General features: G+C 46.5%; 1 protein-coding gene across 2 annotated transcripts; it reads right to left on the minus strand.

Annotated features, from left to right (window-relative positions):
• Positions 1-2,933: 2,933 nt before the first annotated feature.
• LOC8034506 lies at positions 2,934-24,778 on the minus strand. 2 transcript variants are annotated; one of them, XM_040499643.2, is made up of 7 exons: positions 24,448-24,731; positions 22,699-22,986; positions 20,338-20,492; positions 16,641-16,803; positions 16,006-16,090; positions 14,125-14,342; positions 2,934-4,360 (listed from the first exon to the last, which is right to left on the minus strand). In XM_040499643.2, exons 1-7 carry the CDS (start codon positions 24,521-24,523, stop codon positions 4,062-4,064), a joined length of 1,284 nt encoding a protein of 427 aa, XP_040355577.1. In that variant the 5' UTR covers positions 24,524-24,731; the 3' UTR covers positions 2,934-4,061. The 2 variants fall into 2 exon arrangements, with proteins under 2 accessions (XP_040355577.1, XP_029828040.3); XM_029972180.4 differs by lacking the exon at positions 2,934-4,360 and adding an exon at positions 7,641-9,324 and having other exon boundaries at positions 24,448-24,778.

Raw genomic sequence — 24,778 nt, forward strand, 5'->3', positions numbered from 1 at the left:
TCTCCTTACGCGCACGCGCGTGCCCTGCCGTTTTCCTTTTTTTTTAAAGTTTTTTTTATTGCGCGTATGCTGGTTTGGAGGTCTGCCAGCCCCGCAATGCAAAGCGATATGTGCTCGCCACCGGCGCAATCGGATCGCGGGAGAAGCAACGGGCGGCCGGACTTCGTTTCCTATATCGATTGTCCACGCCATGGGAGCCCGAAACAAAGAGACAACGCTCCTACGTATTACATGTGGTTTTCAAGGGGATGGTTCGACTGTTTGATATAAACAATAATTCGAAATACCCGAGCGTGATATAACCGGGCTCGACTGTATAGCCTTAAACAATCAAGAAACTGTGATAGAGTGATATTTGAAATGATTAGAGATGCAGCCCTACCGACAGTGCCCAACATATTCAGGACTGCCAAAATACAGAACTCAATTAATCTTTAGAAAGGAAGGCTCCACCTAACGAGGAGGTTAAACACGGGTCTTCTTGAAATCGGTTTGAGGTTGGCTCCTTTTGCTCATAGTTCAATGTATAACTTAATGAGTTGCAAACAAACACTGCTTGGACACAAACCATTCTAACCATTGTCCAATGTCCATATTTTTTATGACATTCAGGTGCCTGCAGGTTCCAGCGTGAATTTGGAGGAACACGACGCGTCACACGACGACAAGACCAATCCCGCTGGGGTTCGAGGTCAGCAAATCGGCAAGCTCTACAGGGACCACTACCTTCTGGGAAGAACGCTGTTCTGGCTCGGGTTTGTGCCCAGCATTCTTGCCGCATGGCGCCTGGCAGTTCGAGCACCACAGACCATCAGCGAGGACTGCTGGAAGATCTGGGATGGAGTCTACTGTCTCTGAGACACAGCCATCAGTTGAGGCTGCCACATCTGCGTTAGTGTCTCATGGACCACAATAACACCTTGCAGTTCTCATTGGATGGTTGGTGATCAGCGGCGTGGGTAATGCATATGGTTCCTACCTTCACAATCAGTCTCGGAGGGCCAACTATGTTCTCGTTGCGACCCTTCAACAGCACTGTCACCCGCCCTGGGAACATGGCATGCGAGACATAGTCGTGTACAAAGAATGTTGCATGCCCGGCTGCCACTTTGCTCGATCCTTTGGCAGCAGTTAGTAACCATAAGTGAAATGTGTGTGCAATCATTTTGTTTTCTAGTTCACATGTAGACTTTTTAAAATTTCCTCTTGGGAAGTACTCCTGCATTCTGTTTTGTAATATCCACTACTGTACATCACACTGACTCGAGTAATAGCGGGACTTTCGTTTGCTCAAACCCTCGACATCATTTAATGACGGCACGCGAAATCTGTATGCGTTCACACTGTCTTGTAACTGCTGCGTTAATTCCTGTCAGCAAGTACTCACTCGTTCTATCTTGTATGTCCACTACTGTATAGTACCACATTGACCTAAGTAATTGGCCGATTATGGTGCGATAAATTTTTGACGGTGGTAGAGACGATACGTGAAATGCATATACAAAATTGCACTGTTTTCCTGGCCCACACATAGATGCTTGTCTCACTTAGTGTGGTCAAGTGGTCCCCTTATTATGTCCACGACCGTATATCACATTTGTAGAAGTAACAGGAACTTCCCAGAGAGCGTTCATAAGGATTGTTGCAAAAGATGAGCTGAGCAAATGGCAAAGTACATAAAATGTTAATTCCATCGAGTTCCCCTTACAGTTTGAATAAATACAGTTAAACCTCAATTTAACGAAACCCGATTTTACGAGTTTCCCGATTTAACGAACAAATTCGGATTCCCCGCGCAGCCTATCCCGAAGTATGTCTTTCTCAACTTTACGAAGCTCCCGATTTAACGAAATAATTAGGGGGTTCCGGTGACTTCGCTAAATCGAGGTTCAACTGTATGCCATAGTTTTCGAAAAAATGAGTCACAACAGAACTAGAGGCACTTATGGCATAAAATCTTGTTTTTGCATATTTTGTAGTTGTATCAGGATGATAGTGAATAAAAAAACACTCACAGATGTCACAACTGATAGATGAAAATCGCCTGCTATACTCCGTGACAACTTTTCTTGGCAATGCAGTGGAAGGTACAGGCCGGCGTCCCCTCTCCCATTTTGAGTGTACGCAGGCTCTCCTCCTCCCCCATTTCCGGGGAGAGGTGGAGAGCCCGCACACACTCAAAATGGGAGAGGGAACGCGGGCCTGTACCTTCCACTGCATTGCCAAGAAAAGTTGTCACGGAGTATAGTTACACAGGAAGAAGGGAACACATACATGCACAGTCTTCAAAGGTAAATCAAATTTAACAGGTCCTTGCTTCATAACCTAAACAGACGCAGGACACTGCACAATCTGCAGTTTTATACGGAAACACAATCGATGCAAAAAGGATCTTTGGCTTAATGCACTGCAAGATGACATGCCTGTCTTGTTTCAATCAAGATAGCTTGTGTGACAGAGACACCTCGGCACATTCAAGTGTAATCACAAAACTGAAACCCTCACGGCTCAAAATGCAGGTGCAGTTTGTAAGCAAATCTTATCCGAGGCCAGTGGACACCACTAGCTGAGCACAATATTTTGCTGGTTGTTGATCCAAGGAACCAAATTCGACCACCAAAAATATGCAGCCATTTCGTAAAACTGAGACACTCATTAAAAAAAAAAAAAAAAATCTCTCGTGGTACATGTGAAGATAAAATGGTTAAAATCACATTTGAGGAGGAAGATGAAATGTTTTGAGCATTAACCCTTGCCCTCCACTAACTGTAAACTTTCTCTAAAAATACTTTTGTAGAGTTTCTAGCAGGAGTAACATATCCTCACAGACAAGACGGGGATTCAAAGCTTTTTCTGGGTTGGCATTTTTCAAGAAAGCTGACTTTAAACTGCCCGCCCCGCCCCCCCCCCCCCCCCCCCCCCGCCCCCCCAAGACAAATGTTAGGCCATATCTGAACAATAACAAACCCCTGGAAAACTTGCAAGTCAGCTTTTTATGTTTGATTACACTGCCAACAAAATTACATAAAATTATCTTGGCGAGATATTTCAATGGAGACGGCTACTGGCACGGTACTGCCTGAAAAAGTCGCTCGTAGTAACAGCCAACGGCTACGATTGTCATATCTGTGACAAGGGATCTGTGTCACAGTTTAGCAATGAAAAGCATTACACTTACCCCAATTGGTGCGTGGTAAAGTCGAGCACCAAGGCGCATTCCGTGGACTAGCCATTATTTCACAAAATTCATACTGGCAAGCAGCCTACTGCGACCAGCACTTTCCCCCTTCGCCAAGTAAATAACTATTTAATGGCAACTTGGTAAATGTAACTACTTTTTGGCGTTTTTGGAAAAAATAGCTCATCGTGCTAAGAGTAAAAGTGGGTTGACTTTCAGGGGTGTGCTGTCTTGTAGGATTGCTACTAACAAATTCTGACCCGATGAGTTAATTTTTTTTCAAGAAATCAATCGCCCGTAAAATACGATATGATAAAATAGCCATCTGGAAACTGTAGCTCACCGAATTACGTAGTTGGTGCAGCACTGCCGTAAAAATTCCCCATTGCCAAAGTTTCCTGGCAAATCACCATCTGATGAGCTACTAGTCATGTACAAACGACTCCTCAACGGAGACCTCTATAGTGCGGCACTGACCTCAAGGTCACGACCTGGGAGATGTGGCACTGCTCTAGAAATTCACCAGCATTATCACACTTTCCCAATAAATTGCCACAGTGCGTTGGTCGATAGGTGGACCACCGCTCCAACGAAAAGCCCTGCAACATGTTGGACGCCTTTGAACACTGGTCCGACGAATTGTCCTCCAATAGTGTCTTCCATGTTGAATGCAGTCGCAGAGTGGTTCCGTACGACTGCTTCGGCGCACCACCCTGTTTGTCGTCTGCTAAGGAGGCAAAATAAAGGTTCGTGGCACCACCCAAAGCGTTAGTTGCCAGGCTAATTACCACTCCAACGAAAAAAAGCTGCACGACACGCTGGTCACCTCCAAACATTGGTCCGACGAATAGCCCTCCAACGAAGTTGTCTGGGACGAACGGGGTCACACAATGGTTCCGTATGACCGCCTCACGTGTGCGTCGCCTTGTTCGTCGTCTGCCAGGGCGGTCGAATGGTGGTCCGCGGCACCCAGTGCCTGCGCAATGGCATGGCACACGCGCCTGGCGAAGGTCATCTCGACGAGTTCATCGGGCGGGGCGCTGAAGTCGAAGTCGGCGACTTCGATCAGCACCTGCGCTCGTGTGTGCTGATGATACGCCACCCCGGTGACCACTATGACCAGCGCAAACAGCGAGCAGATGATGGGCACCAGAGTGGTCGACAGCTGCTGGCGATGAGACACTGCGTGAAAACGACACCGTGTTCCGTTTTTAAGCTTGACCACGGACAGTCAGGGTGCACGACTCGCGTTCCTTGGTTCTATCTATTCAAGAACACACTTACCTGCAGATACAATTTCCGCATGCTTCTGGCCCTTTGTAGATACCGCGGCTTAAAGGGGTCATGAAACGCTTTTCCAACTTTTTCCTGTTTAGCTTTCCCCCTCAACTCATAAATCGCGCATTCCACCAAACAGTAAAAGAAGACGAAAAGGGGGAGTCCCCTCTTGCTCGCACTCTCGTTTGTGTAATCCCGGACACATCCATTCTCCCCCTAGAAGATTAGCCCGTCGCCCAAAATTCAGACAAAAGTTGCTTTCCCCACCCCGTTCATTCCGAAGCTGACACTGCTGTTGAAGCTACGTGCTCGTTGGGCCAGCCACACTTGACACATGAGCGTGGCAAATGTGGCTGCAGATAATGAAGTCAGGTGATGAAAGGGAGGCGGCTGATTGGTCCGGCAAGCGCGTAGCTTCCACCAAAACATCAGCTTAGGGGTGAAGGGAATAAGTGAGGTCCGGTTGCGTGTGACGTCAGCTTGGACCCGTTGATGCGCTTTTGGGACCGCGGATGTATCACAGTGAAAAGGCAGAGAGGTTGCGAAGGGGAGGAGGTACGAAAAAGTCCGCTCTGTTTTCAAATTTTCGCACTGAAAGTCAGGCTTTTGACTTTCTGCCTTTTTTCTTTTGGTCCACTGAACGATGTGCTATTAGTAAAATCCCAATCTAAAATGATTTATCCCAACCCAAAAATCGTTTCATGGGCCCTTTAAAGGGATACTTCAACGAAAATTTAAAATACACCCGTCGTGTTCAGAAATAGGTTGAATATGATCAACAATATCTGTAAATGACAATCGCACGTTTGTATTTCGAGCATGATGGCTGCATTTTTCGTTATAAACGGCCCGCTCTGGCAAGTGCTCGGAGAGCAGCCAGCGGAGAGCACGTCACATTCGGCGAAATCATGACGTAGATTCTCTCAGGACAAGCAAAGCTGCGGCGAGGCTGACGTCAACAGGATGTCCTAGCCGTTCCAGCCACCGAAGCGGCCGAAGCACGCCAGCGATTGAAACACTGCAACTAACCCCAGAGCTGCTTTTGTACGAATTTTGAGTGATCGGTTAATCCTCTATAATTTTGTAGAGGGACAATAGTGACGTCTGGGACTACGACACACAAAAGAGAGTCTCGGTGAGAAGGGAGTTCCTTCTTCCCCTCTTCTCTCGTGGTGGCCGGAGGCAAGACAGGTATTGTCGCTACCTGTCAAGGTTCCTAGACGGGCATTACAAATCAGGCGTTAGTGACATCCACTAAGTGCTCTTTGCTGATTGTTTTAATTTGTTTTAAAATTCCTTTTTGCGTCTTTTTCAGCAAGAGATTGGCGTGTTTGATGTGATACTGCCCCCTTGAATACCAACAAACCAAGAAATAAGCGCCGAAATTTCGTTGTAGTATCCCTTTAACCGAGTGATTTTAATATATATATTTTTTTGATCCCGGTTAAACACCAGCAATATACCATAGAAGCAAGCGGCCAACAGAAATTTGGAGATCCTCTCAAAATGCCAAGCAACGGCCGCTCGTCAGTTCCTCTGAGAGCAGAAATGCAGAAGGAACAATGGTAGAGGGGGCTTGACCACTTGACAGCGGTGCACGAGCGTCAAGCTTCACCACTCTGCCCCGGCGTTCTTGGGGAAGTGTCTGACGCGGAGGAGCATCTGATCTCTTGCTTTAGCTTTAGAATGTTTCAAAAGTAGTGAGTGGGCGCTTATTGCGACGCGTGTGCAAGCTTGGTATTTTACAGTTGTGGCAGGAGACAGGTCATGGATACGGTCACTAGTAGCGCAAAAACATTCGGTCCTCAAATCGAATAGTACAGGAAAGATTTCAAATACATTTCGAATTTGGAGCTTTGTTGTGCACTTCTCGTGTGGCGTTGACACACGCCTACATGGAAAGCACACCCACATGGTGACTAATGACTAACAAAACATGCACATGCAGTTTGTTAGAAAAACAAAAATGCAAAGGTAAATTTCCATCAACGTGCAGGCAGGTGACCCCCTTGTGTCAGGGCTATTTCTGCGCAGGTGACATATTTTAACTTTTCAAGAAAAGGGCTGAACAGAATGTTTAATTTTTAAGTACCCTGAACAAATGCACAGCACACCCAGAGTTCACCATGCTAAGTAGGTTCCGACTTTGCGATCGAATACGATGGAGAAATTTTACTGCGGCATGTGTTAGTTGCATTAGAGTTAGAACTGTGGCTAAAAATGAAAAAACAAAAAATGAAACACGTTTACAATTCCCTGTAATGCCAAATTAGAGTGCAGCTCTTGAGGAGGAGGAGGAAAGGCTACAGAGGGGAGGGTATCCCATCCTACCCTTCTCCTGCTCCCCTCCCATTTAGCGAAAAAATTTTGCAAAATTTTTTACTAAATTTAGGGAATTTCTTTGCTAAATTTAGCGAGAAAATATTCCCGCTAAATTTACAAACATTTTTTCGCTAAATTTAGCGGAAATTTCCCTGCAAAATATAGCGGGGAAACTGAATTGGTGTTGAGGTTCATGTGACATCAATTTCCCCGCTAAATTTAGCGGAAAAGTTTTTCCGCTAAATTTCACGTGACATCACATTCATTCAGGTGACGTCATGTGTGACGTCACGGGGATAAAATTTTCCCACTAAATTTGCCCAGAAATTTTTCCGCTAAATTTAGTGGAAAAATTTTCCCAGGTTGAGTGGCATCACATGTGACGTCATGAAGGCAAAATTCCGCTAAATTTAGCAGAATTTTACCCTCGTGACATCACACCTGACGCCATTTAACCCGGGGAAATTTTTCTGCTACATTTAGCGTGAAAAGTTTTCCGCTAAATTGAGTGGAAAAATTTCCCACCAAATTTAACGGAAAAATTTTAACCTCGTGATGTCACACATGACGTTATTATGGGAAACACCCCATAATGCAATGCGCGGTTACGCCGACAGCGACGCCGCTCAACCCAGAAACGGGTGCCTAAGAGCTGTGCTCTAAAAAAACATTGTGGGGCAAAGGTTAGCCCAGATCACACAAACTTGTCCTTTATGAAAGGGATCACAGCTTTTTTAGTTTGCAAGAGTGTAAATACAAATTTGCAGAATTTGTGCAAGACTGTACAACCAAATTAAGAAACTGCAACCAAAAAACAACCTAATCACCAAGGGGAGGAAAAAAAACGAGACTGACAGGCGTAGACCAAGTCTGAAATATTTATTAAAGATGTTAAAAACACTTGCATATCATGGACGAAGACTAGTCCCTCGGAGGTCCCTTTAAAAATAATCCAAGGTGTAAACATAAGCCTGTAAAAGCGCTTTTAGTTTTTTCCCAAGCAATCACAAAGTGCACTTGTGCCGACAACACATTGTTAGTTGTTGCTAAAAAAAACTAAAACTAAAAATAAGGATATTGATTGCAGGGTGTGTCAGTGACAACGTTGCCCATACAAAAAAATTGCCCTATAGTAACAGCCTATGCGAGTATTGTCTCCACAGTGAATGACGCTCTGTAAAAAGGGGGTATAGAAGTTTTGCTGCACCCTCATTGTGCCGACCAGGCTTGGGTGGACATCAAGTGCTCTGCACGAACACTAGGTATATACACAAAGCAATCTCGGGTCTTAATTCCTTGTGTAGGAGCTGTAATTAAACATTGTTAGCTACTCCAGTCAACTTGTAAAGGGATTACTAGTTTCCTGCCCTCAAACAAAGTTCTCCTAAGGTAAATGTGGTTGTGAAAACATAGAGAAGCTTATGTGAGCAAGCAAATCAAAGACGCAAAAGGGTTCCTAGACAAGACAATCTCTGGCGCCTGCCCATAGCAGCATCGCAGAAAGGAGCACGTCGACTGTCTCGCGGTAATACGGGATAGGGCGATGACAAATACAGGCCGACACCTTGTAAAGAAGGGACACGTCCCTACCACACCACACCCATTTCACTCAAATCTCACTACATTGTAACTCTGAGCACCACAGATATTCGTGTAATCTCTTAACCTACCAACCGTCCAGTCTTGAGAGTCACCGAGAGTCACTGAAGTTGACGCGCTGCTAGGGTCTGGCTAAAACACAATCCCCGGAAACACGAGACACCTCGCTTTGCCTGCAATTGTAGGCACTCTTTGTATCCCAACGCAAACACATTGCAAGTGGAATTGAGAAGTCACAACGATTCCAAGCAACCTCACTGCAGCGCGTTCCGTCAAAACTTAAGGTTGCACCCGCAGTATTGAGCAATGTCTTCTTTCCAGCAAGCGCCTGCGACGTTAGGCGCCGTTCCCGACATTGCGACGCTGTTTCCGCACGCCGTTTCGGCGACGCGTTCGTGGAGTAAATGAACGTGGCTAGTCGCAACAGGCGCCGTCGGATGTATCCCGTGCCTCTCTTCCAAAGAAAGCACTTCACTACTTCACAAAAGGAGACGATTCGGTCCCGTTCGCAGAGCCACCGACCGCTGCTTCCTTCGTTTCGGAGGGTGGGGCACCGCCGCCGTCTGCTTCGTCGCGAAGCTGCAGCGCCACATTCTTTACGAACGGGTTGGTCTCGTCGCCGCTTGACCTTCCTCCTGAGCGTTCCGGGTCGGCCCCGAGGTCGTTCTTTGCGTTGTCAAGCTCTGGGTGCTCGTCGTCTGAGTCGTACGGGTTGTGCGAACGCACGCACCCGGGGAAAGCGTCCCTCCAGGCGCTGAGCAGGTGCTCCCAGAAGGTGCGCTCGGTGAGCTCGTGGTCGCCGCGTTGGAAGTCGAAGTCTGCCACTTCCACGTGGAGGTGGCTCCGCGTGTGGACGTGGTACGCGGCACCCGTCACGATGATCACGATTGCCAGAAGCGAGCAGGTGATCGGCAGGATGATCATCGACAGGAGGCCCTTGTGCGACACTGCAAAATGGGGCGGACGACGGGACACGACGTCACACTTCGCTCCTGTCGTGACAGAAGACCGCGTTCCTTGTCAAGCTTTTTGCAAGCGATTTTGGGTGGGAGTGGCGTAACGTGTCTGTTGCGTCGTTTGACGGCTACCCTTTACAAGTTTCTGCCGAATCATCAAGCGCTTAAAGGGGCACAAGTGCTTTTCGAGAGCCTTTTTTTTTGTTTTTTTTACTCAATCTTTGAGCTCTAGGCGTCCAAAAAAAAACCCCGCAAATTACATTCACGTACGGCCGATTGCATATTAGGAAAGCAATAAAAAAATCCCAACACTTACAGTCGGCGCAGAATGACAGATGGTGCTGCTGAACCTTGCTAAATATGGTTCAATGACTGACGGTGCTTGTCAGCCACTCGCAAGCGAGGGGTTCCCACGTGGAGGAGCGGCCAACCAGTCCTGCTCGTCCACGCAGGAGCCCATTGCTCGTGAATGGCTGACAAGCGCCGTCCATCATTCGACCATATTCAGCAAGGTTTGGCAGCACCATCTGTTGTTCCGGGCCGAAGACAAGTGTCAGGATCTTTGATCGCTTTTTTAATATGCAAATCGGTCAAGCATGAATGCAATTTCGGGTTTTTTAGGATGCTTAGAGCTCGTAGATAAACGAGGATCTCAAAAACCACTTTAGTGCCCCTTTAAAGGCCGAATTAAGACTTTCCCTCCCTTCGTCCTTTCCCTATATCGTCTCCACTTTTTATTTTGCCCCAACTCGGCACTCCTCGCGGTTTAGAAGAGCAGAGCGCTAAGAGGATTATCTTCCCTGCAGGAGACTGCGATTGTACGTTGGCCTTTAAAGGGGCACTAACAGAGTTTTTTCACCTCATCTTTTTATGGCACAAACTCAATTCATGCGCCCTAAGCATCCTCCGAATCTCAAGTTTACACTAATGCGTGGCCTTTTTTGACCATTATAAACTTGATAAAATATCATGTTATGCCCCTGTTTAGAGATATACCTCAGAAAAAGGGGCATGTCTTGATGTTTGGGTGCATTTTTAGAAGAGAAAATCGCTATGCACGACTGTCATCTTGGGTTTTCTAGAATGCTTGGGGTGCATAGACCAAATTTGTGCCATGGATGGACAATCTCAAAAACCGCTTTAGTGCCCTTTAGTGTTTGTACATTGCGTCGTGTAGTGACGGGCCTTTCTCATGCTGCAGCTAAAATGTCAGACTGTTCGCTGACTGAGTGGGACAACCTGGCTCTCCGACTCAACCAGTGTTAGCAAACTGCTGTGGTGTCCCAGACTTTTTCGTTGTGACTTCCATGAAATAAGCTCATATACAGCTCTGCTGTGTCGGAAATCTACTGTGTCACAGATCATCTGAAAGTTTGACAAAACTCTTAAGCATGTATGCTATGCGCTGCTTTGCCCTGTTGCCAAACCTATGTTCTTCCCGAAATGCTTGCTGCACTATGTGGCAGTCAAACGTTTGCGGTGACGTGCAATAGCTTGAATTTGGCGTGTCAATGATGCAGCAAGTAACAGCTAAGTTTTTGCAAATTTCTCAGCTGTCCTGTAGCGACTTAACTATAAGCTAAATGCAGGTATCATCGAAATGGTCCCTCCTTTTTCCTGCATTTCATGGCAGACACTCACTCAAAAGGGGAGACCCATGCCTCACAAGTGCATAAGGTCTATCAAACGCTAGGGGAATTAAATACTTTCAAGTGTTTTTTTTTCCTTTTCAATTTATTTCCTGATAACAAGAGATCAGACAAAACTAAACTATACTAATTAGCGTACACTATGAAATACGTCCAACCATTGCTGAGCCAGTTCCGCATGAAAAATTGGAGCAAACTGTTTCCTAGCTTTGGAATTTTCTTTGATAAAAAGGCATATAAATTAGAGGCAGACACCAACTAACTATGCTTCTCCCTTCTTACCCCCCCCCCCCCCCCCCCCCTTCCATCCCTCCCTGTGGCAGCTCTGTGGGTTTTACATAGCCGGGCACTGTCATATATTTTCGCTGTGTCAGATAGCATAGAAGCTTCCCCCCCGGGAAATAAGGATGTGGTTAGAAATCTCGATGTGACGTATGCAGCATCGGAGAGTTGTTCGGGTTAGCCATCTCATGAAAAACGCTTTTTGTGAAACTGAGACTTTGTGGTGGGGGCGATGACTCAAGAGAACAACAGAACAAAGGATCACTTGAAGCACACATTTACTTGCGAGGTACAAAGCGAAGCCAGCAAAGCCACAAAGAAGCCTGCAGCAACACGGGGTTGACAACCAAGCAAACAACATTTTAACGCAGAAAAAAAAAAAAAATTTATTTGGCCACAGCTTGAGCGAGCTTTGTGCTTCCCAGCAAGTGGCATAGCTTTTCTTTAAAAACAAGCTCCTACAAAGCAGACAAACAACTTGAGCAGAAGCGTGAAAACAAGAAAAAAACTGCAGATACACACCATACTGTGAAAGATTATATACAAAAAAAGGTGAGTTTGAAGAAAAACGAGCAATCTCTCGGCCAACAAAAAGACAACCAAGTGACTACAAACCTCTACCGACCAGGAGTGACGAAGTAACTGTGAGCGATCAATGTTTATATGGTACCTCAACTACATCGTGATACTTTCTGTAACAATCTTCCAAGAGTTCTAGCTTTCTAAAAGCAGATTGCTAGCTTCACAGCTGTTTCCATTCTTCGAAAGAGCTTCTCAAAAGCTTACACACTGACATAGCTGATATGCTTGCAAATGTCCGTACCGCACTGTGCAGTCATGTGCCATACAGTTCTTAGGCAAGAACTTTTCAAGTCTAGAACCTCGCCACAAACAATTTTAAGGATCTCGCAGAGGCACACGAAAAGGGAAATCGAAAGACTGGTTATCTCTGCATAACAAATTCTTTATGTCATATCATAAATTCCCTAGTTCTTACAACCATAAAGCTCTGAAAAATGTGGTTTTACAGCCTGTCAGACTATGCAGTTGAAAGGCTATGCAGCAAAGAGGACAGGAAGGCTTTGCGAAAGGAGGCAGCCAAAGCTAGCATGCAAGGTCTGTACTCAAGCCCCCGAATAAGCTGCGCTTATAGCAGCAACACTTCATTCACCCACGGCTTTGCAAGGACCTCCAGTTTGTTGCTCAAAGCAAAGTGAGAGCAATCATGCGATAATTACGATTAAAACAATAAGACTGTGAGCTTCAGATTTGGTACGAGGAAGCTCAGGCGATATTTGTTTCTCTGTCCTGTTTAAACATTTCTTGAGGAAGGAAAACTGTTTCCAGCAGCCTCGGAAAAAGCTTCAGACGACTGGCAACAATGTTTTTTTTTTTTTTTTTTTTTTTTTTACAGTGATTGTTTGATGCAAAGGTTTAAGCCGTCACATCCAATCCAATCCAATCCAACCCAAACCGTTTTGGACCGTCTCCAAGCTGTTCAGGACAAGTGTAGCTCGTCTGCTTCTCCCGGTTAAAGGGGCGGTGCAATGATTTTAACACTGAAAGAATGTACATCTTGTATTTTTTATATTGTTTACTTCAGCATAAGTGAGAGAAAAAGTGCCACCATACCCCAAAATACCTCTATTTCGCTGCGTAATCGCAAAATAAAAAACACTTTTTTTCCCAACCTGCGGCCACATGGTGGCCGCAAATGGAACCTGTGGTGTGACGTCATTCGGAGTGGTTTTTGTAAGTGATAGTGTTAGGCAATTGTAAGCTTGATTTAAGGTTAAGTTTAAAAAATCTTGTTGTTTAGGCATGCAGAAACGCTTCAAAAGCCTAATATTGCCGCTAAGATTTGTGGCGCCATCTACCGCAAGTCAACAAAACCTGCCGTCGACGCCCGAGGCGCCTACGGTGGCTACACGAGTAACCCGGACGTTTTGTCTTTCCCTCGCTCGACGGAGTGCGTTGGTCGTAGTCCGTAGTATCGTTATTGTTCCTGGTGTCTCGACCTCGACTTCGACTGCCCGCCGCACAAGTCCAACTGACTTACTATACGCAAGCATCTTGCGCTCGACGTCGCTCAGGCCGTCCAACCATGCCGCCATGTTGGTCGGGAATCGACGGGAGAGCGGGGAGAGCAGGAGAGCGGCGAGCCTGGCGAGCCGGCGAGCGCTGGGGAAACGGAAACCAGAAGCACCCAACCGGAAACCAACGCCACTCCGAATGACGTCACAGGCGAAGCTGGTGCCGCTTCAATGTTGAGTTGAGGGGTACCAGAGATACCAATTTCCTTTATTTTTTTTAATGAAAACTAGGGCAAGCAGGAAAGAAGAGTTTTCGGTCCTTCGTTTTATGTGTGGCCGGGATCAATTCCCGCAATTACCTAATTAGCCAAAGTCCGCAAATAGTTGAACCGCCCTTTTAACACACTCAACCATTTTGTAGTTTGTGGCTCTGCCAAAAAATGGCAGTACTGAACTTTTCGAAATATTTGCTACCATTTCGTTTGTGGCTTGAAATACGATTTTGAAAGCAACAACTTTGATTTTGAAGGCAACGATTAAGCAGTTGAGGGTCAGAAATTCCCAGAAACTCAAAAAAGTTCTGGGGATAAGAACAAAGACAGTGTTCAGAAATTTTAAGGCGAGAGATTTTGAGCATTGAGAGTGAGTAGAGAAGAAGTTACTTTGGCTAGAGCGGTGCACACACTCTGCACACCAGTTGCAAAGGGGATGGCCGACACTATCCAATCCAATCCACGGTTGCATCGTCATTATTCTGAAGTGCAGCTCGTTCAGTGGCTCCCGACTGCGTCACGAGCGGGGAAGCAGCTGTGCGAAAGAACGCTCACCGTCGTAGATGTGCACCTCGATGTTCTTGACGAAGGGCCTGCTCTGGACGACGTTGCTCAGGATGATGGCGATGAGGTGGGGGCCGTCCTGGGGGAAGTAGTGGACAAGCGGGAAGCGACACATGTTGGTCGAGATGGGCTCCTCGCACGTCAGGTTGGCTGTCGAGTTGGACGTCGTGTTGCCCGGGAAATACTTCCAGCAGTAGTTGTACGGGGCGCTGCACAGACGTGATGGCACAAGTGCTGTTAGTTCCGGCTAAAGCATGGCTGTGAAAACGAATATCCGCCTTCAGCTTAATTTCAGCTAACGTATGGCCATGTTTTTAAAGGGACAACCGTAAAAATTAGTTGGACATCATGCTGCCCAGGAAGTGCTTCCAGCAGCAGTTGTACAAGCCGCGGCACAAACCGAGAAGTGACAAATAGAGTTTCCCTGCTAACCTCGCAAACTTTATACAGAAAAGCTTTGATGCAAACTGACACACCAACATATATAAACTGGTGCTTACTGTACAGCACAATCTACTCTTAGTTTTATTAAGGAAAGTGTCCGGCTAAAGGCTGTACCCAGACAGCCTTGTCCCATTTCAGCCCAATGATTTCCCTAATAAAACAAAGAGAGAACTCTGCTCTACAGTAAGCACCAGTTTATATGCGTCGGTGCATCAGATTACACCAAACCTTTCTTGCACAAAGTTGGCAAGGAAATGCAGGCGCTGCCGAGACGAGAAGAAACGGAGTGAGCACCGTTCGTTCCAACTAGACCATGCAGCCATACTTCAACAAAAAATTACTGCAAAGGCTGGCTTCCGTTTTGAGCTTGACCCGCTGCACTGCAACCGCTTACGACCAGAGAATACACCATCTATCAAGCTGCGCTGGAACATTTTGTATCTGCGCATCTTTTATGCATAATCTTCTCCTGCTCGCATGTAACAATTCTGACAATGCTATAAGCGACCGCTTCTCGTAGATAATGCGCGCAGGTCCGATCTTGCAGATGGTGTTAAACCTTTGCTTTAATTACATTTGCTCAAACACAAATGCATGAACTAGCTTTAATATAAATCACAGTTTACAGTTAGCTCTACAGGAAGCATTAGTCCATGCACGGCTGCATCAAACTGTGCCTAAATTTATGCGAAAATTCAGCGAGGAAACACTTTGAGCTTTGAGCACATCTGCACGATTAATTTTTTCATTTCGGCATCGCAGTTTGACACTGGTCGGTGCGATGTGTGAGAGCAAAAGTCCGAGACGTGCAGAGATGAAATGCTGACTGGAGTGACGAGTCGCCGAATATAGGGAGCATCGCTGAACGTCATATTTGAGCGGACTGTTCAGAGCGCATGCTCAGAACGGGCTCGCATTACTAGGCTGCTAAGACCGGCAATCTTGATGGTGTAGAATGCAAGACGTAAAAGAGCCGTGTAAGCTAGCCATCAATATGCGCTCTACAGTTGCGCACGCAGCTATGGCCGCCAGTGAATACGCCCTTTGCGAAGCGCAAATTCGTCTGCTTCTCTCGCCGGTTTTGTGGCGACATCAGAATGCCGAGCTCCGATTAGCTTTGATCGAAGGATAGCGGGTAGACCTCAAGGCAGCTTGCTTTGAAGTGTACCTACTATCCTTCAATCACAGCCAATCAGAGCTCGGCATTCTGACGTCACCACAACCCCTGCCAAAAGAAGCAGACGAACTTGCACTCCGCATAGCTTCAGCCTGGACCTGGTGCTTATGCAATGCTGCAGAAGGTATGAGGCAGCTGCAAGCAACAGAGACAACGGCCAAACGTGCATTCTTCTGGCGACATCACCTTTGGTACTGCCGCCGTCCCGACAGTGAGTGGCGAGCTTGGTTAGGAAACGGATGTGAGCTCACCTTCCGTTGCAGGACACCTGGAGGGAGACCACGTCGCCGTGCCGGAGCCACACGTTTCCTTCAACGCTGACGCTCGTGATGGGATCTGCCGGAAACGAAGCCGAAATGCGAGTACGTATTACAATAAATGATTGCCAAACTAGAGTTGCTGAAAGCGTAGGAAAGCTGGTGAATCTTTGAGGAACCCCATACTTATAGGAAAAGAAGAGTGCCTCTGATTGCACTTGAGCTCTAGCACACATTTAAAGCTCGAGTGCTTTTAGGCACCACTGGAACAAAAACACAGTTTTATGAAAGAATTTCCCAAGTGCTCTTTCAAAAATGCTTTCATATTTCCTAGCACTTCTTCCACAACACCCTAAAACAGTGCGGGTTGGTGCAAGGGGACGCCACGCGTTGGTCGGATGACGTCACTGACCCAACAAATCCGGCAGCATTTTCGAAGGGGGTGGATCCGAGGGCATATAAATCCACGAAACCATCGTACCACTTTCAAAATAAATTTAGCAGGATTGTGGGAACATACAATGGGCCCTAGCAGAGTAGTTCTCTCATATTTTATTGTTGGTGCGTCCTAATCCCTTTAAGGTTGCTCGAATGACGTCGAGTCTCGGAAAAAGAGCTCATGCAAGTACCTTTGGGAGCGACGTCCCTCGTGAACGATCCGACCTTGACCACCTGCGACGTCGAATTGGGTCTGGAGACTAGTGCCACCACCACCAGGTACACGGTGTGCTGCCGCGTGTCGGTGAAGTTCTTTTCCAAGTAGGGCGCGTAGACCGAGTGGCCATAGTCCAGCTGCGTGACATGCCAACAACGATGCCTAAAAAAGATACTCCGGCGTTTTCCTCAAAGTTGACCAAACACACAAAGATTGCTGCACCAGCAACTCAAATACTAGGTTTTATTTTTTTTTTTTTTTTGTGAAATCAATTTACAATTTTGGTCCTCACCACTTTTCTTTTTTCAAACTGAAAGCTTCTAATGGCAACAATGAACAAGAGATGCCAGCAGCAGGCAGGGGTTTGCTCCTTGGGCAGTGGAATTTGCTCCCAACTGATTAAAAGCAGTTTCATTGTGTCAAATGAATGCTTTGGAAGCTTGCTCCAGCACCCGCGCAGCAGCACGTAACCAACGCGCAGCAGTCTGTTTTCTAGACAGTCTGCTCGACCTGCGGGCCTGCCTGCCTGTGACGTCACGGTACTAAAAAATGGTGGATACATTTGAATGATGGTTTTGGCATCAACCTTTATTTGACGACTTCAAAACGGCTATTTTGAATTCCACGATACTAAATAATAGCTTTGAGCGAATATTCAAATTTTCAATTAGTGCTTTAGTATAATATGCTATTTGATATTCGCTTCGAGATGAACTGCGATATTCATACTTTTCGAATTGTTGATCTCAACGGGTTAGCCTTGTTGAGTGTGCTTCTTGCTGAGCACCTGTGCACTGCGGGGAAGCAGTACCAGTGGAGTTCGCCAAAGCCGTATATGTAGAGTGTTTGGCCATTCATTGAGAAGTATAGGAGACAAGTCAGGAGGCGCCATTGGCCGAAAGCGGGCTGGGCGTGTTCCAGGGCGTCTTTACAAATTCGAATGTGGTCAACCAAAAGCCGGTAATAATACCCTGGTGGTGGTCGCGAGAAATAAACTTAATAAGTGCATAGGAGTAACTCTTGGTGATTGAAAATATAGTGCACGTGATGTCTTAATCATGGTCATCCAAAATCATAATGGAAGAGTGAGACTAGCGGAACGATCAACATAATCCGTACGCCAGGCGCCGAGGGCCGGGAATCCGAGCGGTCACACTCTGTCTGAGCAAAACAGAGTTTTAGTGGCACGTTCGTTTCTTACATGTTCCTGCAAAATTATGATAGAAACATCACGTGTACCCTATTTTCAACCAGGAAGGGTTGTTACATTTAACTCTTACAGGATTATTAAAGCCGTTTACTGATTATTAAAACTGCTTCTCGCTACCACCACTAGGGGATTCTGTTCGGCTTCTGGTTGGACAAGAGAGCATGTCAAGCCCTCTTTCTGCGTCTGGTCCACGCCCTGGCTCTGTCCGCGCCTCCCATTGACCAAACTCTTTCTATACACGACTCTGGAACTCGCGGACACTGCGGATATTGCTTTCCTGCAGTACACAGGTGCTCGGTGAGAAGAGCACTTAACGGGGCTAACCCGCCACGATTATTCAAAAGTATTTGTTCGGCAGCAAAGTGTTGACAACCCGCGTTCATCATTTGAGCTTGTTTGTTTTGTCAAATTTAAAATTAAAGAAAGAATATTTGCACATTGCAAGCAGGTTCATAAACCCCCTCGATAAGGATAGCTGCAACAAATTCGTCATCTTCTTGTGCCACAGTTCATACATTTAGTTATAATGAAATTAACTGAGCTTAGAAGTGGACAAGTTCAGCTGAGTTTTCCTTTAAAGGGATACTACAGTGAAATTTTGGCACTTATTTTTTGGTCTATACACATTCAAAGGAGCAGTATCACATCGGACACACCAATATCTTGTCAAAAAAGACACGAAAAGGAGTTTTAAAACAAACTAAACGATTAGCAAAGAGCACCTGGTGGACGCCGCTAAAGCCTCGTTTGTAACGCCCGTCTAGGAACCGTGACAGGAAGGGACGATATCTGTCTCGCCTAGAATAAAGATTAAAACAGCGCAAGGACACGGACAAGAACAAGAAGGTAGACAAACAAGGCGCTGTTTGTCTGCCTTCTTGTTCTTGTCCGTGTCCTTGCGCTGTTTTAATCTTTAATCATGAAATACCAACTAGCCCAAACTTCTACTTTAATCAACTCGCCTAGAACTATACATGCTTTGAACCTGACGTCATCCCGACAGCTCTAAGGCCAGCACAAGAGAAGTGGGAAGGGAAGAACTTTCCACTCAACGGGACACTCTTGTGTGTGTCCCAGACGTCGCTATTTTCCCTCTACAAGATTATAGAAGATTAACCAGTCACACCAAATTCAGACAAAAGCAGATTTGTGGTTAGTTCCGCTGGCCCGATGGCTGGCGTGCTCCGACCACTTCGGCGACTGGAACGACTAGGGCATCCTGAAAACGTCAGCCTCGCCGCATCTTTGATGATCCCGAGACAAACTATGTCATGATTGCGCTGGATGTGACATGCTCTCCGCTGGCTGCTCTCTCAGGGCTTGCCAGAGATAAATACAGCCATCAGGCTCAAAATACAAACAAGCGATTGCCATTTACGGATATTGTGGATCATACTAGGCCTATTTCTGAACACGACGGGTACATTTCAAATTTCGTAGAAATATCCCTTTAAGCATGGTGCACGGTAGTGTGAGGTTTGGCCAGAGCCCTGCAATTACTAGAAAAGTGCTATCTTTTGGTGTTTTTGAAACAAAAAAAAAAAGCAAATAATTTTAAAAATAAGGGTGGGTTATCTTTTCTTTTTTGGGGGGGGGAGGGGGGGGGGGGGGGGCGTTTTTCGGGATGTTACGGTACTCTTAATAATGAATACATACCCTAGTCGACCTAGAAGGTCAATAACATTTTGGATTCTGTATTGTTAACACAAAATTAACAAGGAAGTACACACAATTCAGAAAAAACACATTTTTGTCTAGGAAAAAACAAGAAAAAACTCCTAGATTTTGAGCTGTCAATATTATTTCTAGACAGTTGGGCCCTTGCAGGGTGCGTTTGAGCAAAAATCCAGACAAGTATAGACAGCTTGCCGGCGTCCATTTAAGTGTGTTGCTCATGGAGTTTAGGAAGTTCCCAGCATGTTTTCCACGTGTGTTCAGAGTGAGTACGGTGGCCACTGTTGAAGACTAGTAGAGCCTTCCACTTCTATCACCCTCCCCCCCCCCCCCCCTCTAGAACGTTCTAGTAATCGCTTACGTCTCCCCCCTTTCTAGTACAGGCCCGGTTCAATATTCACCTCATGTGCACCGCCTTTTCCGCCGACCGAGCTGTGGTGAGTGTTCCGAGCATGCCGCGGGAGAGCTTTTTTTAGCAGAATACCAGATGCCGTGCGTGCATCCACAGCCTACACTGTAAGAAATCCGGTGCATCTAGTACTTTCCCCGAAAAGAGAGCCAATCGCTGCAATCTATGGGCGGAGCTCGGCCAATGACGAGGCTGGAAATATCGTTAGACATAAAACAACCGTCTGCGCTGTTGCACTGAGCATGCTCCCTCTGTACATTGCTGCGATTGGATCGCCCAAATGCTCTGTGGGAATGTAGACCTTCCAGTTTGTTTTTTAAAGTAGCGACCAGGCGCTTCTCCCCAGGGTGGCGGTCGCTGGAAACGTATGCAGCCTACCTTCCAGGAGAGGCTGTTGACGGAGTTGTTGAAATATCCGCTTGGGTCGTGCAGCTCGAAGGTGAAATTGGTCGTCCGGTTGGTGGCAAGGATGAGTCTGTCGTTCGGGAGCGTCCGGTTGTCCTGACTCACCACGATCCGGCCCACAATGTCCCCTGCACGACGGGAGCGCGTCGTTTTTGACCTCAGTCCCCCGTTTGTCTCTTAAACTGACCAAGCGCAGCGACAAACATAGCTGATCTAGCGACAGTGACCTAAATAATGGACCCAAATAAGTTTTTTCTTTTGTTAAGTTATTGAATTTACAATTTTTGGTCCTCACCATTCTTTTCAGACTGAAAGTTTGAAAAGAATGGTGAGGTGAGGTGACAATGAAAAAAAAAGTTAAACGACGGCAGCAGCAGGCAGGGGTTCACTCTTTGGAAACTAGATTTTGTTCCCAACTGATCACACGCAGTTTCGTGGTGCCAAATGCGTGCTTTGGAAGCTCGCTCCAGCACCCATGCAGCGGCATGAAACAAACGCTTGGTGTGCTCTCCTCTTTAAACTGCACGCTCGACCTAGCTCCGAAAAGAGTCGGTGTATCTGAACGTTGGTTTCGGGGTCATCTTCACTTGCCTATTTCGCAGTAATTATTCTCAATTTCGTGATTCTAAATAGTGTACCGGAAGAGGTGAAGGCCGGGGATTCGGAGAACATAGTTAGTTGGGGTAGCTCAAATTAGTTGTGCTTTGTTGTTGGTTGTCGTTTTTTTTTTTTTTTCATGATCGTTGATTTGTTTCAGGATTGGTTGATTGCCCCAAGAGACTAGGCTGAACTACTAGTGACTAAAATATTATGCCAAATTAAATATTTTTTAAAATTTCTGTCTTCATTGCATTATTAAAACGGGAAGTCTCTAAAACGCAATTATGTTGCACACATGTTTAGCAAGCAGGTAGTTAGCCAGCACCAACAGGTCTCTAATGACTCAGCTGTAGATAAAACATTTATCCAGTGCAATATGGTTCCTAGCCTGGGGTCTTCAACGTGCATTGTGCAGTAGTCACACACGATCGCACGTCGGTACAATGCACATCCAGATCGAAATGGGCAGGGGTGGGCATTGAACCCAGGATTCAGTTTGAGCTTTTCTTCTATGTGCTCCAGAAAAAACCAAACCAAATTCGATGTTTGCGTTTAGGCAGCGTGAGGTCGGTCTGCCTTTGAGGTATGGAGACACTGGTTACCGCTGTAGACAAGCAATTTAGCCAGTGCAGTACGACTACGCGCTGGGGGTCTTTAGCGCCTTTTGGAAGAGCATTGCAAATTCACAACATACCAGTTATACACATTTTATAAACGGCGTTACTGAGCACGTGGTCTGCCGATTTTCAGACGTCATATCAGTGAAACGGAAGATGAGATGTTGCGATATTCTTTCTAAAGTGTCTGTGGTACCAACCAACTTCTTGCGCAGCACTTCATGTAAATTTGGAGCTTGCTGGCGAAGAAAAACTCCACGTTCGCTTCGTCGCGAATTTCCGATATTCGGCATTCGGTGATGTGCATGTAATGTTGACTATGGAAAGAGCACATTTTAGCTTGTAAATTAATTTCAATAGAATGTGAGTTGTACAGGTGTGACCCCCAAGCTCTCGCTAATCTTGGCTCAAAATTTAAGAGCCTGGCAGGCCCGTGCGCGTCCTTGACCAAGACATTTGCACGGAACACTGGCCAGTGGCGGGTGACACGAGTGTGTGGTGCAAGAAACTGGGTTGTAAAGGTACAGATTGTCATAATGTACAGCAATATCAACGCCCATCTTTGCTCGAAGAAGCATCTGTTTTCAGGAATTTCTCTAGCCCAAGGCTTGAGCCCGTGGGATTTCAGCACTTTGCTCGTTTGTTTTTAGCGGGTCAAGAACAAACTCTTGTTTCATAACTTTGACACCTTAATTTTCTCTCTACATTTATCTTTGAGAGGAAATTCAATTCTATGTTGCCTGTTGTTGCAAATTCACGACACACGAAATGTCGTTCTCGTCACAATCGTCGATGTGGCTATCTTTCTTGGGAAACCTCAAACACCACTTCGTAGCGAACATCTTTTTATCTTTTTTTACACGATTCATAAATTATTTTGGCATGAAAAAATTAGTGCGCATCGCACAGAAGTGATATGCGACAACAGCACGCCGGTACGATGCTCATCCTGATGGAAACGGGTGGGAGTGGGAATCAAACCCAGGATCCCCGAATCCTGCAGCACGGGCTTTTGCTTCGTGTGATCCGAACTGAGGTGCATCAGCGCCCTCGGCCAACGATCTTCCGCGTCCCAAGGAAGCCACAACCAGGAAAGAGGCAACAAGATTGTACTCACGTGTGAGCGTGAAGCGGCACTTGCCGAAGGCCACCTTGTGCTTGCTGAAGAAGTATGACTCGTATGCGGTCACCTCCATGACGTAGTCACCAGAGGGGTGATGACTGCTCTCGAAGGTGAGCGCAAGCGAGGCCATCGTTCCGTTCTCGATCCAGTACTCCTGCTTTGCGTGAGGAACATTGTGACGAAACTGGAAATACAGGTCCGTGTAGCCACCGGACTCCAGCTTTGCCATGAAGGTGATCGTCGAGTCCAGGATCGCAGGGCCATCGTTGGTCACGTTGAGTTCTGCGAAGCGGTCGTTGGCACATTGACTGTTTGCACGGGACTATAGTCATGGTGGGTGGAACGCGCCTGCAACTGGCGTGTTTACAACGCCTAAAAAGGTGATTCCTCGATTTTTTTCGCCTAACGACGCCGTAAAAGTGTCACGCCGTCGCCGGCCTCTTAGGTACTGCATTGGTTTGACGTGCGTAGTGTCCAGCATTTTTTAGGTCTTGGCACAAGTTAGCTGAAACACCCTGTAGATATACAAAGAGGGTGGAAAGACCCCGGAGGAGCGACATTCGGACGGCATGCTCGAACCTAGTTCAGAACATGCTTGGCTGCCTTACTGTTTCCAAGCTTGGGCTGAGCTCCAGCCGATCCAGGCCCGTTCCTCGACCAATGACAATGCCCGAGCAAGTTTTGAGACTTTTGCCGAGCACTGGCCAATCATCGGCGCCCTTGGCCAGCGATGATTTGCCAAGCTTGGTCCAATGTCGACCTGTGCTTGGGGTGCTTATGAGCGTGTACACACAGGATGAGTCGTTTCACGGAGCCTTTTTGAAATGATGTATCACTACTGCGTGGTGCACGTTAAAGACCCCAGGCTAGCGGCTGTACCGCACTGGCTAAATTTCTCATCTACAGCTGGGAGACTCGTCGCCCCTGTGAGGCAGACCAAGTTCTAGGCTGTATAAACACACACACAACCCAATTATTATTATTGACGCACCCCTTCCTGGTAGAGCTAGAGACACTCCACACTGGAGTGCGCAAAAGACACAGTAGAGCTGACAAGTTTGTAATTTACCTCCTAGCAACTGTGCCAGGGGCTACTAAAATGAGTACTTAGTGGTGTCGGCTGTTGCAATGTTTTCAGTGCTTCGAGGAGAAGCATCATATTTTCTGAAGGTGCCTACTTTTCTGCCAACACTTTACGTTACATAAATAGGGCCCCATACAAACGGCATTCAGGTCTTTAAAAAGCAAAAGTATTTGGGATCTTTTTAAGGAAGTATGGTTGTTGGGAACAAAAAGAAAATAAGGGCCCAGGTATGCTTGCTTTTGGAGCCGTTGGACAAAACAGAGTACTCTTTGCCCTGTCACGCTGGTTTCACAGCAACTTTTATCAACTGTGTTATTGGCTAATTGTCAGACCTATCGGATAAGAAACATTCCTCATATCAGATTGCTCCGAACCCAGACGTTCGCAAAAGGTGGGCTTTTCTTTATTACTTTTGTAGTCTCCAAGCACGAGTCAAACCTTTTGGAACGAAGTCGGCATACCTTCAACGAAGCAGCTTTACTAATATGGTTAACGAGCATGTAAACACACGAGAAAAACAAAACAAAAACTAATGAAAGACCACTTTGACGAAGCCATCAAGGTAGGATCCAGCCATTCAGTATAAGCAGCCTGGAGCCAACGGATGTCTCACATACGGAAGCATTGCAGTAAAGGTTTGATTTGAAGTTTGTACTCACCAAGAGCACGGGTAACCACAGCCAGTAACAGGGCTGACGCAGTAAACAATTCGCAAGACGACCGGACGGATTTCATGTCGTCGCGTCGGGCATACCGAACGAATCCTCGTCACTTAGAAAAACACTAACGGGCCACTGCTTTGTGCTCGATACATCTGTGAACGAGCGATTTTCGATTCAGGGCAGCATACACAGAGCTTACGTGAAGTTTCAGAGTTGTACCAGTTCTACGGCTCAACCTTCGTGTAGTTTTTACGGGAGAAGCCAGGTGACGCACCGATGGAAACGGAAATCACGGAAATCGCGGAGAGCTGATTCCAATCACACGCGT

Source organism: Ixodes scapularis, unplaced genomic scaffold (assembly GCF_016920785.2).
Source record: "Ixodes scapularis isolate PalLabHiFi unplaced genomic scaffold, ASM1692078v2 PGA_scaffold6__148_contigs__length_123643588, whole genome shotgun sequence".
Classification (NCBI taxonomy): Eukaryota; Metazoa; Arthropoda; class Arachnida; order Ixodida; family Ixodidae; genus Ixodes; species Ixodes scapularis.

Bases quoted from the DNA above. Each gene is read 5' to 3' on its own strand.
- LOC8034506 (XM_029972180.4), bottom strand. From the start codon at position 24,523: ATGAAATCCGTCCGGTCGTCTTGCGAATTGTTTACTGCGTCAGCCCTG. The intron at 22,987-24,447 runs GTGAGTACAAAC...ACCGCTTCGCAG, and splicing joins TGTGGTTACCCGTGCTCTTG to AACTCAACGTGACCAACGAT. The intron at 16,091-16,640 runs GTACTTGCATGA...CGTTTCCGGCAG, and splicing joins GAGGGACGTCGCTCCCAAAG to ATCCCATCACGAGCGTCAGC.